This window comes from Danio rerio, chromosome 14 (genome assembly GCF_049306965.1).
Source record: "Danio rerio strain Tuebingen ecotype United States chromosome 14, GRCz12tu, whole genome shotgun sequence".
NCBI lineage: Eukaryota > Metazoa > Chordata > Actinopteri > Cypriniformes > Danionidae > Danio > Danio rerio.
This window is the reverse complement of record NC_133189.1, coordinates 45,975,257-45,991,715: the sequence shown is the minus strand read 5'-3', so window position 1 is coordinate 45,991,715 and position 16,459 is coordinate 45,975,257. Positions and strand designations below refer to the sequence as shown.

The 16,459-nt window shown below is 36.1% G+C and overlaps 1 protein-coding gene across 2 annotated transcripts in view; it reads left to right on the top strand.

The window, feature by feature from the left end:
• The first annotated feature begins 362 nt into the window (after positions 1-362).
• The window catches only part of cstf2 (cleavage stimulation factor, 3' pre-RNA, subunit 2), a 26,887-nt gene continuing 10,790 nt past the window's right edge, over positions 363-16,459 (top strand). Inside the window, exons 1-9 of one of the 2 annotated variants that reach the window (XM_009291098.5) lie at positions 363-498; positions 2,363-2,441; positions 2,525-2,694; positions 5,510-5,646; positions 6,794-6,913; positions 7,240-7,362; positions 10,649-10,751; positions 10,851-10,913; positions 13,076-13,135. In XM_009291098.5, the coding sequence (XP_009289373.1) occupies positions 417-498; positions 2,363-2,441; positions 2,525-2,694; positions 5,510-5,646; positions 6,794-6,913; positions 7,240-7,362; positions 10,649-10,751; positions 10,851-10,913; positions 13,076-13,135 (937 nt within the window). In that variant the 5' untranslated portion in view covers positions 363-416. 2 annotated transcript variants of the gene reach the window in all.

Sequence of the window (16,459 nt, the reverse complement as noted above, 5' to 3'; positions counted from 1 at the left end):
TTAATTATATAATAAAATTTTCATTACTTGTCATAGAATTTACATGTTATTGGTCTTTTATTGATTTTAATGGCTTCTTTTGTTTGAGTTATCAATTATTTACACTTTTTACTAATGACACTCTGTATTAGTTTCTACTCTTATCCCTCAAAAATAATGCTTCAGCCCTCGTATGCATTTTATTTTTATATATGCATGATATTCTTTCCTTCTTTTTTAATTTGTGTGATGTATATAATTTTGCTGTGCAACAAAAACTCACATTTTCTGCGAAACAGCTTTTTACGAACTTTTATTTTGAAAGTCTATGGACTGGTCGTCTAGCGCCATTTTTATTTTCAGCGAATGGTCTCTGGCTTCTCGTCGGTCTATGTTGATGCATCAGTTGTGTTTGCTGTGAATTTATCGTTTAAAATATGGCGAATTTAGCAGTTGCCGCGGCTGCAGCTGCTGCTGCCAGAGACCCTGCCGTTGACCGCTCGTTACGGTCAGTTTTCGGTAAGTGTGAAGAGATCGCTTCAGTTTGTTTCTTGTGTGTGTGCCATTCTGATACATTAGCCGCTAAGCTAAACCTCACTAACCCACAGGTAGTGACTACTAAAAGTGATCTAAGAGTATGTACCATAACACATGATGGATAGATATCTAAATTATTGTTTGTAATATTATTATTATTTGTGATTTAGATGTATATAAATAACGCTGAAATCAAGTTTGACACGTTTATACGGATGCATTGATGAAAAAGTGATTAAAACGTAGCAGATCATAAGTTAATGCAAGACTCTGCTTCAGAATAGGGTAAAAATGATTACCACACATCCTCAGTGTATTGATTACATTAACAATTGCGAAAAAAATATCAAATATCTAAATAACAAGTTTAATATGTAACTTTAAACATGCAAATAATGCGTTTTATTTTATTACGTTAATTTAGCATGCTCTAATTCGCATACCATTCTAGCACAAATATCCAAAAATTTATGTAGCTGGGTACAAAAACATTAAACACATTTTTATCAAATAAATTGTCAAATTTAATTGTAAATTGAGTCAAAGTTTTTATAAAGAGGAGAGTTGGTGTATCTCTCTTTATCACTCAATAATACAGAAAATGCTCAGCCAGAGAAAAACATATTAATAAAAAAAAAAAAACTCAATTATGCCATCAAACTGTTGTATAAACGCAATATCACATGAGTAGCAGTGCGATATGGCTGTATATCGGCACTGGTGTGGGCACTAAGGCACTCGGCCTGCAGCCTCCCACCAGTGCCGATATACAGCCATATCGCACTGCTACTCATGGGATATTGCTCATATATTGGTAGAATAAAATGTATTGTTGATTCAGACAGAAAGTTTGGTGCTGTTGAAGTGGAAATGGATGTCTCAGCGCACAGGGGTGAAAGAAACTAATTTTGAGTGTAATAAAATGTTTTTTTGTAATTAAAATCTTGAGACATGAATGAATGAAGTACAATTTGAAAAAACTAAAAGTGCATTTTAAAAGATTTCTTCACATTAGACTAAATAAACACTGTGAGTCTTATAAAATAGATGCTGCAGCATTACAAGGGTTATGGCAGGGTTTTAAATACCAAAATAAAAATGTTAGTCCTTAAAAAAACTTAAATTTACTGAAATATTGTGTTGTAGGTCTTAAATCTTTTTAAAACAAGTCTTAATTTTTCTTTTGTGTATGTATAGCTACCCAATCTGGCCAAAACGCATACAATCACCAACAATCCGTCTCAATAAAACATTAAACTTTTTATTTAAAAAGGTAATTTGTAACTCTTTTTATCATAATGGTTTAATTATTTTCCTTACAATAACATTTGTTTAAAAGTGCTCCACGTATTTACTGCTGAGAACACCGACCTGGTCAGATTGTTGTACATTGATTTAGTTTATTACAGTTTTTAAAACATTTTTTTTTTAGATATATATTGTTTTTTAGATAGTTTATGTTAGAAAAAAAAAGTGTATGGATACAAGTAGAGCTTGCTGTTTTTACACAATATTTGAAATTATTTTGCTTAGAAATATCTAATATATATAAAAAATGTTACTCTTAATTTTGTATTTCTAAATGTGCTAAATAATAATATATATATATTTTTTGATAGGTCAAACAAAAATCTCTTCCATCAGTGCCGTTTGAAAAATACCTTTTTTCAACACCTTTCAAACGCATTTAGCCTTTTATGAGTCTAAAATGTCATTCATAATGGTCTTAAAAATGTCTTAAAGTCTTAAATGTAACTTGGTGAAGCCTGTGTGCATTGTGGTTTATTATATCCTGCTCTGTGTGTATATACATATTGATTGTATGATATATAATTTTTTATAACAGTGGGAAACATCCCATATGAGGCCACAGAGGAGCAGCTGAAAGACATCTTCTCAGAGGTTGGACTTGTCGTCAGTTTTAGGTATGCACACAAATGCTTGAAACAACATGCTGTGGTCATTTAGAAGAAACCTTGTGCTGATCAAGAACTAAAACCTCTTGCAGGCTGGTGTATGACAGAGAAACAGGGAAACCGAAGGGGTATGGCTTTTGTGAGTACCAGGATCAGGAGACAGCACTTAGTGCCATGCGAAACCTCAACGGGCGAGAGTTCAGCGGCAGAGCCCTTCGTGTTGACAACGCTGCTAGTGAGAAGAACAAAGAGGAGCTCAAAAGTAAGTGAAGTGTTAAAGTTTTGTTTTAGGGCTGCACGGTATTGGAAATAAATGAAAACTGCAAAATTTAGTTTTTATGCACAAAAAATTGCGATATCAGTTTCACCTTAAAAAGCTCTAAATTATGGTTTTCTTGTGGTGCCAAACAGTATTCAGGTAGAGTCAGAAATCGAATCAAATGTAAAATAACAGTGTAATCCTCATTAGCCGCATTTCCACTGTCAGGCCAATGCAAGCCATGTCAATGACATGAATCACCATGTCGATTCATGCCAATCACCCAGGAGCTTGAGCAGTGATGCCGAAATCAAGTCAGGTTTCCACTGTCTGTCTAGTGGCTTGCATTGCAGCATGCAAAGCCCAGCCCAGAACGCCTCAAACATCACACAACCCGCCCAGTTGAGTGGGAATCAGGCAGGCAGATAAAGCACACCATCGCATCATCACGAGACGATAAAAATGAAGACAACTAAAACAAACAAATGACACGTTACTGTACAGCGTTACATTATATGTTTATACGCACAGGCCTGTGCTTCCATTCATTATATTTGTTTACTCACCGACCAACTGTTGGCATTGTACGTCGAGTGGTCTCGCCACTAATGGAGGGATGACCCAGCTCCCCATCCATAAAATAAAACCATAGAAATCCTCCGTTAATAACTCAGTATAAAATGTATTTTATAACATCCTCCTTTCAGTAGATGCCATCAGACAATCAACTTCCCAAATGCTCCGGGGAGACCTAAAACATATACATTTTTCCCTAGGCTATATGACTCTTTCCCTTGGTAATTCCCCTTTATTTAAGAGCATAATTTAAGGATCTTGCATATTGTTGGGTTCTCTTAAGTAAAGGAAACTGTGTGAAGGTTATTATGCGTTAATGAAACCTCAAGAAGAACGCAGCAAAGATATATCACTTATTAGATTAAAACTACATTATTATTTTATGCAACACCTTCACATTTAAAGGGTCACGAAACACCAAAACACATTTTTTGAGCTGTTGACAGTCGTATATGTGTCCCACACTGCTAAAAACACTATTAGGACACCTATATTTCACTAAAAAGTGTAAATTGGTTGTTTTTTCGTTATTTCAAGCAAATTTGTACGTCCGGTTTGAAACGAATTTTTGTAGCTGCGTCACGGTCATGAGATAATAGCGTTGTATTCCAGCGTGCAGACTGGACGTCTGTGCCAGATTGTGTCTTATTACGTCTTACAGTGTGATGCATTAATGCATGAGTAAGGGTTGGTTCAAACAAATCAGCGCGCTCTATTGTGCAACTTCATTAATATTCATTACTGTCACAGTGTTTAGACAGCAGAGACGCCACATTGTATTGGCAAAACAAGCGTGAAGTGTTGCTTTTATAGTTTGCTGCAGTTAAGTTTTGTTTTCATTTTCTCTCTGTGAGAGCTCAAACTCAAGTGTGGATTAACAGTGTACGCGACGCTCGACAACAATAACTTGGGTGTCTAAGGAGGATTATTGTTTACCTGAGAGCTGTTCTCATCTGCAAACGCTGAGATCCGGATTCGCTTGTAGTCTTCTCTTAATAAAGACGCAGCTCTAGTTGCTGGTGATTGTCCTGTCGACCAGTGCTCTTTGTTCATTCAATTTGTTCGTATCGAACAAACTATTGCACTGAGTGTAAACATGTCGTGTAGGATTTTTACCGCATTTTGTGACCGAAATAACATGCGCGGCTTTCTGACGCTACCTGCCGAGTGCCGAGAGTTTCCGGAAATTCAGAGTTTTTTTTTTCTCTCATTCACCGTGCGGTATCAAACATTGCATGAAAAATACACGCTTAGAGCAGTTCCTCGAATCAAATATCTCGTTTGTCGCGAGGGACATTAATGAATTCCTTGAATGAAAGAGCCAAACTGCAGTTAAAGTCCACCATTTAATAATTTGGTAAATAATTCGACTACAGATGTCCATGTAAACACTTTCACTTTCTCCCGTGTGTGTGTGTGTGTGTGTGTGCGTGTGTGCGTGTGTGCGTGTGCGCGTGTGCGCGTGTGTGCGTGTGTGCGTGTGTGCGTGTGTGCGTGTGTGCGTGCGTGCGTGCGTGCGTGCGTGTGTGCGTGTGTGTGTGTGTGCGTGTGTGTGTGTGTGTGTGTGTGTGTGTGTGTGTGTGTGTGTGTGTGTGTGTGTGTGTGTGTGTGTGTGTGTGTTTTAACTCTGAAACTCAGTGCGCCCAAATAGACACTCCCACACCATCCCACTTTAGTTCCTCCGACACTCCCCCGCTAAACAGAGCTGGACACGCCCACTTTTCAGACTTTTTCCAAAGTAGAGGTGTGAAAACACCCTGCTGAAACGGAAGGGTTTCATGGCTCTTTAAAAAGGAAACACAAGGGCGATCTTAATTAAAAAAAGTAAGACATCTAGCCTTTAAGGTGTTTTATAAAATAACCTATCTTAAACTGAGCCGCTATATGTTTTTTCCTTTATTTATTAAATTTTTTGGAAACCGAGTGTAAAGGCAGCATGCCATCTTTCCAGACTCCGCCTCTACTTTCACTCCGTCCCAAAGCACCAGTCGGCTCTCTTTTGCCCAAGGTTTTCGGCAGGCCAAAAAAGGCCGCTGGCCCCGTGAAAGCCCCGCTTTTGCCTGATCAGGCCCCGGAAGTGACAGTGAAAACGTGACTGGCCCTGGCATGCTCGCTTTAGGCACGATAGTGGAAATGCGGCTATTGTTGAGCCCTGCACTATACAGCCTCCTTTTTTCTATTATTTTTTTAATAAGTCAATAAAACCCCTGAAAATGCTTCAACTGCATGCTTGTTTCCACAGGTTTGGGCACTGGAGCTCCAATCATAGAGTCCCCTTATGGAGATGGATGTATGCCAGAAGAAGCCCCAGAGTCCATCAGCAGAGCAGTGGCCAGCCTGCCTCCAGAGCAGATGTTTGAGCTCATGAAGCAGATGAAGGTGAGGATAGTGTTATATTTCAGATCAAGGGGCTCACTTTTGATGCAGACCATGGTTCGTTTGAGGTCAGAGCTCAGTTTGTTTGGTTTATGTGAAAGTGATGCATTAGAATATGAATAAATTAATATTAACAAAGATTATGTAAGGCTAAATGAACTCACTGATTGTTCAACATTAGTTCATGTTAGCTAATGCATTAACTGACACATTAGTATATGTTTAGTTAACTAACAAAGATTAAGTAATATTTGTGCATTTAATAATGATACTAATGCAAGCTTATTCTAAAGTGTTAACGATATTTAATCAACTCAAGGATTTCTGGCTCTGTTGGAAATCTTTGCACATAACTTTGATGCTTTAGAAAGTGTATGAAAACATTGTATCATGAGGAGTGTCTGTTGCCTTTTAAGATGACATGGATTAGACTATTTGATTAACTTGGAGTAGCTCTACAATGCCTTTATGAAGGTTTTGAAAAATTAAATGTCAGTGGAATTTCAGTGAAGGGAGTGAAGTCTTGCAGGTTTGATAATTCACAGCAAATTAGAAAGCACACTAGGTCAGAATTGTGTAGTTGATTGCTGCGGGATAAAAAAACCAGCATGTAATTATGCATAATTGTAATTACTACAGTAATATGTTTAATACGAACACCATAAAATAAAGTGTTACCAAACATTTATTATTAGCATTATAAAACTTATCCTTTTTAACATAGAACCTTACATTATCAATGTGTGGGAAATACAAAAATGCTCATGTCTCTTTTATTGGCACCAATTTATACCTGTGTGTGCTTAATGCATGTTTTGCCCTGATTTTAATTGCATTATCAAAGTCACGTTGTGATGTGTCACAATACATTTCAGACGATAAACAACTTATGATTTATAAAAAAAAAAACAAACAAAAAAACGTATGATTTATTCTGGAAACAATACTATATTTCAATTTGGGTTTAAAGAAAAAACTAAAGCTATATAAGGGTGAGTAGATGGGGGTAGATTTTTATTTTGTTTTAATGTGATAATTACTTTGTTATTTGTCCATAGGTTTGTATTTGAATTCAGTTGCTTATATAAAGCCTTATCTATGTTAAAACTGCAGTTTGTTTCAATCATCCTATTTTTGGTTGGTTGTACAGCTATGTGTGCAGAACAGTCCTCAGGAGGCCAGGAACATGCTCCTCCAGAACCCTCAGCTGGCTTATGCCCTGCTGCAGGCTCAGGTGGTCATGAGGATCGTGGACCCTGAAATTGCTCTGGTAAGATTTTTAAAAGGTGAAAAAGGATTGAAATATGTAGAACAATATTAGGCATTAAGAAAAATGTAAACATCTTAGGCTGTATTTGCACTTGCTTTACACTAGGCCCAATTTGTAAAAAAAGGTTTTGTTGTTAAAATATCCGAAACCAACTACATTGTTATTTATATTTTGCTGACAGAAAAAGTCAATGGCATAATAAAAGCTCTTCTGCTTTAGTTTTGCATCATGCTCATCTCTCATCAACTATTGCTTCAATGCAAAATGTGATAAATGGGATTTGAACTTGTTCATTTTTGATCATGATTTCATAAAAAATCTTCTAGAAAATGCTCCACCGTCCGGCTGTGGTTCCACCAATAAACCCAAGTCCTCAACCTGGAGCTGTGCCGGCACCAAACCAGCCTCTCCCTCAGCCCAATGTTCCTGTGTCTCAGCCTCAGCCCATGGTCAGTATTGCACTTATCGCTTTCTAAACACATCCATCACTTTCAATCAAAAAAAAAACTAGTGTCAGGATTACAGTCCTTGTATTGATGTGCTACTTTTCGAAAGTAAAAAGTCTTTTACATACCTTAAATGTAACCTGACTTCAGAATGTTATGTACTCTTGTGAGGTCAAGGATGAATTTCAGTTTTCAGTGTCAAAAATCTTTGAAGTATTCTGATTTGATGCCTTACTAATATTTTCTTGTCATATTTTTATGAAATAGTCCAGTTTATAATCAAGAATTGTGCAGTTTTAGAATAGACCACTGATTCCTGCATATATTGTTGTATATTTTGCATATTTATTAAAAACATGTCTTTACTATTACCTCTTTATGCTTTGCTGAGTTAAAAGTAAAAGTTAGTTTTATCATTTTAAACTTTTAAAATGCACCATATGTACTGTTTATGTACTTTTTGTGTATACTTTGTGGTTTTTAATGAACACACACGCACATAGAAGTCAACATTTAATTACTGCAACACAAAGTTTTTCAAAATAATCTTAAGACCAGAATAGGTGTTATTGAATAGTTTTAGGACAACTTTGATTTAAAGGGCACCTATGATAGAAATCATCTTTTGTAAGGACAAAGCCGCCAAAACAGCCGTAAGGGAAGCTGAAGGAGTGTAAAATCACACCTTCGGATCTAAAGCCACTAATAAACGGCTATATTCTCAACAAATGGCAAACAGAACGGGATCAGTGTCCAGATAATAAACTTTTTGAAATTCAGCCAGAAATAGGAGGAAAATCTAATATATTTTTAGGTCTAGATATGATGAGATTGTTTATACAAGGTGTTGCATTGGACACGCGAGAAACAGCCATGAATATTTACTCAAGGGAGAAGAACCCGCAAAATGTCTATATTGCAGCAGAAACCAAACTGTTAAACATATTCTTGTGGAATGCCCCATTTTTAATGTTAACAGACAACAATTTTAATCTGGAGAGACTTTAAGTGAAATATTTTTAAATGTGAATCCATCTAAAATTGTAAAAAAAAAAAAAAAAATTATCAAAATTAAACATTAAAAAAACTGTTTGGATTTTTATCTTATTATTATTATTATTATTATTATTATTGTTTATGTATTTTACTTTGTATATTATTTATTGCTGTTTATGATTTTTAAATTGGTAGAATATTTTTATAATTATAGAAAATCTGTGTTTATAAAATGTGGTAAACTTGATCTGTTTTTTTCTGCCATGACATAGAAGCCATAGAAGCTGAAATGGCAATACAATTAAAACTCTCTCTCTCATCTTTTGTAAGCTGTTTGGACAGACCTGTGTGTAGGTTTAGTGTGTCCACCACAGTCATATTGGTGTGATAGAAACACAATAAGTCTCTTTTTATTATTATTTTTATTTTCTGTCGTTAAAAATAGGATTCAAATCCATCTCTTTTTGAGACCCACCACAACATGATGTAGGAGTGCGGTCCTACCGCCCACCTAATTGATTGACAGCCACGTCTTAACATGTCTCTATAATAACGCGTATATTCATATCCACAAGCCAAGACGTGTGCAAAGCAACCTTGTGTAAAGATCTGTTCAGCTCTCTGTGATCATCAGCACCTCAAGAATGAGTTTAAAACGTTTTTAAAACAGTGCATGTTTGTAATAAAGTAAAAAAAATCGCTTTGTAATTCATCACCACAGCACAATACAGTACAATTATAAAAGAAGACGCTTCAGTCCCGGTTCATGGACTTAAATCAGGTTTGTTTTGTACATTAACATAACGGATATCCACACAGCAGTGGATATTAATGTGTATCCCATCACAATTGTTTTTGCAAAATTTTTTTAAAATATTTTTCGCGTTCGCTTTATAATGACATTGTGTGTGACTTGTAGAAAGGCTTGAATTAACTCCACAGCAAATAAATCAAATAATCATTGGTAAAGTTCTTACTGTAGTAAGGGAGATCTGCCTCACTCTTGTCTGTCACTGTGCTGCTTATGCGTAAGACGCAGCACTAGAAGCTACACCCATTAAAGCAATAGTGAGCGATCTCTTTGACTCTGACATGTATGTGGGAACGGTGGGCGGGGAAAACCAGCACATGTTCATTAAAGGCACAGGCAACAAAAGCAGCTACAATGTCAAAACAGCTCAAACTTCCAATATACACAAGGTATAATAAATAATCTGACAGGTATTTTGAGCTGAGATTCACAGACACATTCTGAAGACACAAAAGACTTGTATTAAATCTTAAACAGGGGCCCTTTAAAAGTTGTGGTCCATTTAGCCGGCAGCTAGCTCTAGCCGGCAGCTAGCTCTCTGCAACTCTCACATGGTCGCCCACTGAAGCTAAGCAGGGCTGCGCTCGGTCAGTACCTGGATGGGAGACCACTTGGGAAAGCTAGGTTGCTGCCGGAAGTGGTGTTAGTAAGGCCAGCAGGGGGTGCCCAACCTGCGGTCTGTGTGGGTCCTAATGCCCCAGTATAGTGACGGGGACTCTATACTGCTCAGTGAGCGCCGTCTTTCGGATGTGACGTTAAACCGAGGTCCCGACTCTCTGTGGTCGTTAAAAATCCCAGGATGTCCTTCGAAAAAGAGTAGGGGTTTAACCCCGGCATCCTGGCCAAATCTGCCCACTGGCCTCTGTCCATCATGGCCTCCTAACCCTCCCCATATCATGATTGGCATATCATCACTCTGTCTCCTCTCCACCAATCAGCTGGTGTGTGGTGTGCGGTCTGGCGCAAAATGGCTGCCGTCGCGTCATCCAGGTGGATGCTGCACACTGGTGGTGGATGAGGAGATTTCCCCCCCATTGTGTAAAGCGCTTTGAGTGCCCAGAAAAGCGCTATATAAATGTAACGAATTATTATTATTATTTAACATGTTGACAACTATATATAACCATAAAAAATGATATGCAGAATGACAGTGATGTACTTCATTTACTTTTACTGATTACAGATATCAAAATAGCATGAAATTTGTTATTTGCTTAGCCTAATTTCACTGCTGTCAGTTTGTTTTTCATTGTAATACAATTAATGTCTTGTTTTCATAATGACTTCATAGTTAACACCATTTATTGCATCAGTATAATCATTATGTTCCTCATTTTTTAAGATGCACTGTAGTTTTTTCCTTACAAAAAGAGCTTGTGTTTGATATTTGCTTAAGCATTATTTGGGTTCATTGAGTTGATCCGTTTCTCTCACTGACTGTTTGATTGAGTAATCCTCTTCTGTTGATCCTGTGACTCTCAGCCAGGTTTACATGTGAACGGAGCCCCTCAAATGATGCAGCCTCCACAGATGGGTGGTGGAGTCCCCGGACCAATGCCAGGACAGGGCCCCATGGGACCAGCTGGTGAGCTTTTCTGTTTTTCCTGCATCATTTCATTGCTTTTTTTTGTGTGTGTCTGTGTTCATAGCAATAGCAGTTAACATCTGCTTAACATCTCTACAGGTGGGATGCAGCCTCAGATTGGGATTCCTCCAGGAGGCCCTGTGCCCATGGATAGAGGACCAGGTATTCACTATAGACAGTGTTTTTTGATTGTGTGTGCTTGAAATTGTGACCATTTATCATACATATCGCTTTCCATGACACCATTGATTCATATTTTGCCTTGTAGTGTAGTTTTATGATTTAATCCTATTTGTGTGTTGTTTTGTTTTTCATACTTTCTGTGCATGATATCCAAACCTGTCCACAAGTGGGCAGCATTGGCTAAGCCTGCTGCACCAGCTCTTATGTAGTGATTAAAGTTTATTCGCCTGATTTCCTTAAGGTTTAGTGTGCAATTTCGTTATCCCAAGTGTTATCTAAAGCAGTGGTTCCTAAAGTAGGGGTCATGGGAAAATGCAGGGCGATGGCACTATGATTTTCAAAAACTTATTGTAATTTAATTAAACTATTAGAATTAACATATTTCATCTATAACCTTCAGAAGATAAAAATAGTAGCTAATAGTTACATAAAAATCAACCTTTCGATTGTGACCGCTTGGGAGATTACATTACAATACATTGGGGAGATTACAGCAATAACGTCAGATGCAGCAGATTGATTTTATGTTACCAGATTAAACATAACATTAAAGCATTGAAAATAATATATATATATATATATATATATATATATATATATATATATATATATATATATATATATATATATATATATATATATACACATACATACATGCATACATAAGAGTATGCAAGCTTTGGGACATACTACTTCCTCGTTAAAAGATCGTTGTGTTGCTCATTTATGGGCCCTTTCAATCAGCCACATGTAATCCACATTTCTGCCGTATTTAATTCCTGGTTAATCTCTCATTTACGAGTCTTTCATGCAGGGAAATCTCCTCAGGTCTTTGGATTATTATACATTCAGACTTTAATGTCTAAACACGTCTTTATATAAGGTGCAATGTATTTTGGGCAATATTAGCGGCGGTTGGAGTATGGACGCTTCTACACTTAAAGTTTTTAGCAGAAATAGTAAACCATCCGGAAAAACTTTGGCATACGTTTTTCAACATACTATGATTTGGGACATATTAATTTTCTTTTCATGCACTATTTAAGATGGATAGTATGCAAACTGGGGCGCAGCACAAGATTAGACTTAGGCCTATTAGGGCCTGTATTTATAACCACCTTATGGTTGTGAATCACTGGCATTGTTATTTTGGGAGTGGTGGGCTAAAAAGTTTGGAAACCTCTGATCTAAAGGAACTGCTGTGTTATTAGATGAATTGTCAAATTAAGCGTTAAAAGATCTTGCATAAATTAGACCTCTTATTAGGTGGTCTTTTGATAAATATTGCATGAAATTGCATTTAATTAATGTTGCATAAATGTATAAGGTAATATAAAAATATCAAAACAAATATGGTTAAAATCGAAAGTTATTTAAAAATCTATTAAAAAAATGAATGAATTTTCATTTAAGTGATTTGCTAAAGATATCCTGAAAAACGTGACGCTATTAAGCAGCATGTATTGATAATCGTAAGAAACCCATTTCTAAAGGACAAAACTAGTTAATGGCTTAAAGAAATACCAGGAATAAATTGCGTTTTACTCATATTAAGTTAAACTAAATAGTGTGCGCGCATGTGTGTGCTTGTGTGTGTGTTATATATATATATATATATATATATATATATATATATATATATATATATATATATATATGTGTGTGTGTGTATATATATATATATGTGTGTGTGTGTGTGTGTATGTATATATATATATATATATATATATTTTTTTTTTTTTTTTTTTTTCTCTCCAATTGAATCTTTCATTATATTGTTCTTTTTATTAACACCAGACTTGTATAAAACACTATAGAAGTCATCTAATACTTTGATTTAATCATCAACAAAATAAAAACACTTACTGTTCACTACTCTAAAGGCCAGTGCATACTCCTTTTCTCACGTTTCACACTGTCTTGCACGCTCCCTGCATAAAATAAGGGGGAAAAATTGGACATTTTACAGAAATATGTATAAACACTTGCATCACAAAGGCATTTCTGGGACTGTTGTGGAACGTGGACAATAGAAGTATAGTTTTGGCTCAATCCATGATGAAAAACATCCCTGGGTAATATCAGCTAGCCTGCACTGTCTCAGTTCTCTCTCCTGTTCTCTTCACTTAATGCTGGCCCAGGAAACCTTCAGGACTCTCCTGTGGGAGCAGCTGGTCAGGCTGCTATCGAGCGGTCTCAAGGTATCATGGGTGTCTCTCAGCCCTGCTCAACACAGGGCTATCAACACTGTCACCTGTTCATAGTTTTACCCCTGTCTCTGCATACACATGTTTGACAGTAGTTTATTTCCTTTAAAACATTTTGTTTACATATTATGTAATGTCTAGGCCCAAACGAAAACTGTGCATGAAGAAATCCTTCGTCTATTTACTAGTATAAATGCATTTTTACATTTTTTTTTCAGTAATTTTATTTGAGTAATATGCAAATGTTTATATGATTTATTTACAATACAGTTTGTAAAGTAATATTTTCACTCTATTAGTAGATACAATATATAGTTGCTTAAATAGAGACTTGCTTTGCTTACCAAACAAATGGCTCTAGTTGGATTTGGATTGTAGACCTTAAAGTTAAATTAATTTTAAAGTCATTATTTTTGTTATTTAATGTTTGTTGTAAGGTTTTTATTGACAACACTGCCAAAATCATTCTACATAAATCTGCCGATCGTTTACAAAACTCTGCGCAGAAGCAACAAAAAAATGTCAGCAGATTCTGTCTGGCACTAGTAATTAAAGCTGTCAACATTCATCCAAAGTAAACAAACAAAAAAAATCTTGTAAAACGATCCTATCCTCTGAGCTTTTCAAACAGGACAGGTATTTGCTGAAAGTTTAATTACCACTTTATGCAATGCTCTTCTTGCTGGTGTCTCCAGATCATCTCTTAACAAATGGGCTCTATGTACAGCTAGAGTTTTAAAGCCGACGAAAAACTTCCAGTGAAAGCTTAATGTGACTATTTTCAGTTTCACAAGGTTGTTTTTACGGTGTCGATGTTGTAATGTAATTACAATACATTCAGTTAAATAGACTTAAGCATTCATTTAGTTGTTCAACCGTAAAATGAGATGACTGTTGCAATCGCTAGCACTGTCAGTAGCAACAGGCTAGCGCAGAAACTCCATTGAAAATACTGGAGTAAAACAAAACTGTCATATTTTAAAGACATGGCAGGGGAAAATGGAATTTAATGCAGTGCTTCTTGTTCAGTCTGGGACCCATTTCATATCGTATATCTAACAGGCAGTGAAGATCGCAGATTTTTAAAGAAATCAGATCTTAAACGTGACAATTTTGTAATGAAAAGACAGTTCACCGGAAGCCCCTGGGCTGCCTGGCTAAAAATTAAAAGTCTGTGTGTGTATAGCCATTGCAATATCTGCACAATTCAGCAGCTAGAATTTAAACTGGGATGGCATGGCAGCTCAGTGGTTAGCATTGTGTCGTCTTACTTCAAGAAGGACGCTGGTTTAAGCACCAGCTGGGTCCATTGGCATTTCTGTGTAAAGTTTGCATGTTTTCTCCCTGTTAACATGGGTTTCCTCCGGGTGCTCCAATTCTCCCCCCACAGTCCAAACTTATGTGCTATTGGTGAATTGGGTGAATAAAATTGGCCGTAGTGTATGAGTGCGTGTGTGAATGTGAGAGTGTATAGGTGTTTCCCAGTACTAGGTTACGGCTGGAAGGGTATCTGCTGTGTAAAGCATATGATGGAATAGTTGGTGGTTCTTTCTGCTGTGGTTTAGTCCCTGATAAATAAGGGATTAAGCCTAATGAAAATGAATGAATGAATGAATGAATGAATGAATGAATGAATGAATGAATTTTAACTGGGATTAGGGCAGGAGAGCATATTACCCCTACACTGGAGGAGTTGAACTGGCTGCCTGTGAAGTATTGCATAGATTTAAAATGCTAATGCTAACTTTTAAAGCTTTGCATAAACTTGCATCACAATATCTTGTTGATCATTTAACACCCTACACCCCTACTAAAAGTTAACGGTTCTCTCAGTAAGGTCTCCTAGTTATTCCTGAATAACTCGCCTGCGATTCAGAAGTGACAGGCTTTTATTTGTTATATTCAGACACTGTGGAATTCACTGCCAGTTGACACTAGGAATGCAAAGTCTCTTAATATTTAAAAAATCTTTACTTCAAGGGTTTTATTTAGCATTGCTTTTAATGAATCTGTTTTCTATTATCTGTTTTATCATTGTACTATCTTGTATGTACATGGTTCAGCAAATATGAGTACACCCCCCACAAATCTCTCATTTAAATTAATATTTTCTACAGGAAGCATATGCATTAGTTTAGTCAATACTGAAGCCAAAGCAGGAGCCAATCTAACAAAATAACCAACAATTGTGGTTCAATAGAAAACCATAATTAAACCCAATTATGGTTTATAGAAAAATATTAAATAAAACTTTGTAGGTTGTAATTTTTTTGCAATATTTTGCATGAATTTAAATTTATTATTTTTCCATTTCTAAATATGTTTGGTGACTAAAATATTATTTTAATAAATATATCTGTTTAATAAATCTGTTTTGTTTAAATACACCCTTCTATATTACCCGTATTCACTAAGAAAGTGCTAAAATAATCGTTTTCAAAATGGGCTGCACTTGCATATGCTGAGCTCTGTATGTTGTCTTGATTTGTATGTTAAGTGCTTTGAGGAACTAACTTTTAAATGCGCTATATAAAATGTATTATATTAATAATGACAAGCATTTACATTACAGCATATACAACTATTGCCAGTAAGTTGTTGAGAATGAAGCTAAAGAGTATTGAAAGTGTATACAAAGAGTATTAAATAAGGCTATCATGAAATGACTGTCATGATGAAGGCTGTCAATGATGAGAGGTGTCCTTTATCATACACATTCGAATTGTTACCATCAGGTCGATATTGTGTTCCCTGATGTGTAAGAAATAGATGATTTATCCCTCAAGCAATTACATTTTTCAATTCCTCCGTTCTTAGTAGCAGTTGATTTCCAGTATACTTGATATTTATTTAGAGTAGGGGTAACATAATACTTTAGGTTTTTAAATGATTTATGTAAATGCCAAATGTAAAATTGTCAGATGTCTTTTTGGGTGTACACTGTAAATGAAATCTCCCTACGGGCAGGTTGCGAATTACAGGGTGTTTTTTTGGGGGGTCTGTCTGACCCCCTAATTAATGCTTGATCCCCCCTGAAGAACATCAAAACAAGATGTCCTTTAATAGTTAAGAAATATCTATCTGATCTGTATCTTAAATAATATTAATAATTAAAATAGATAACTTCTATATACATTTGACCACCCCTGTAATGGTTCATACCATTGTAAATGCATGTTTGCGGCAAACATATTAATATTAATAGGGTTTAGGTCTGGGCTCTGGCTGGGCCACTCAAGGACATTCAGTGAGTTGTTGTGTAGCCACTTCATTGATATTTTGGCAGTGTGCTTTGGGTCATTGTCCTGCTGGAAGATG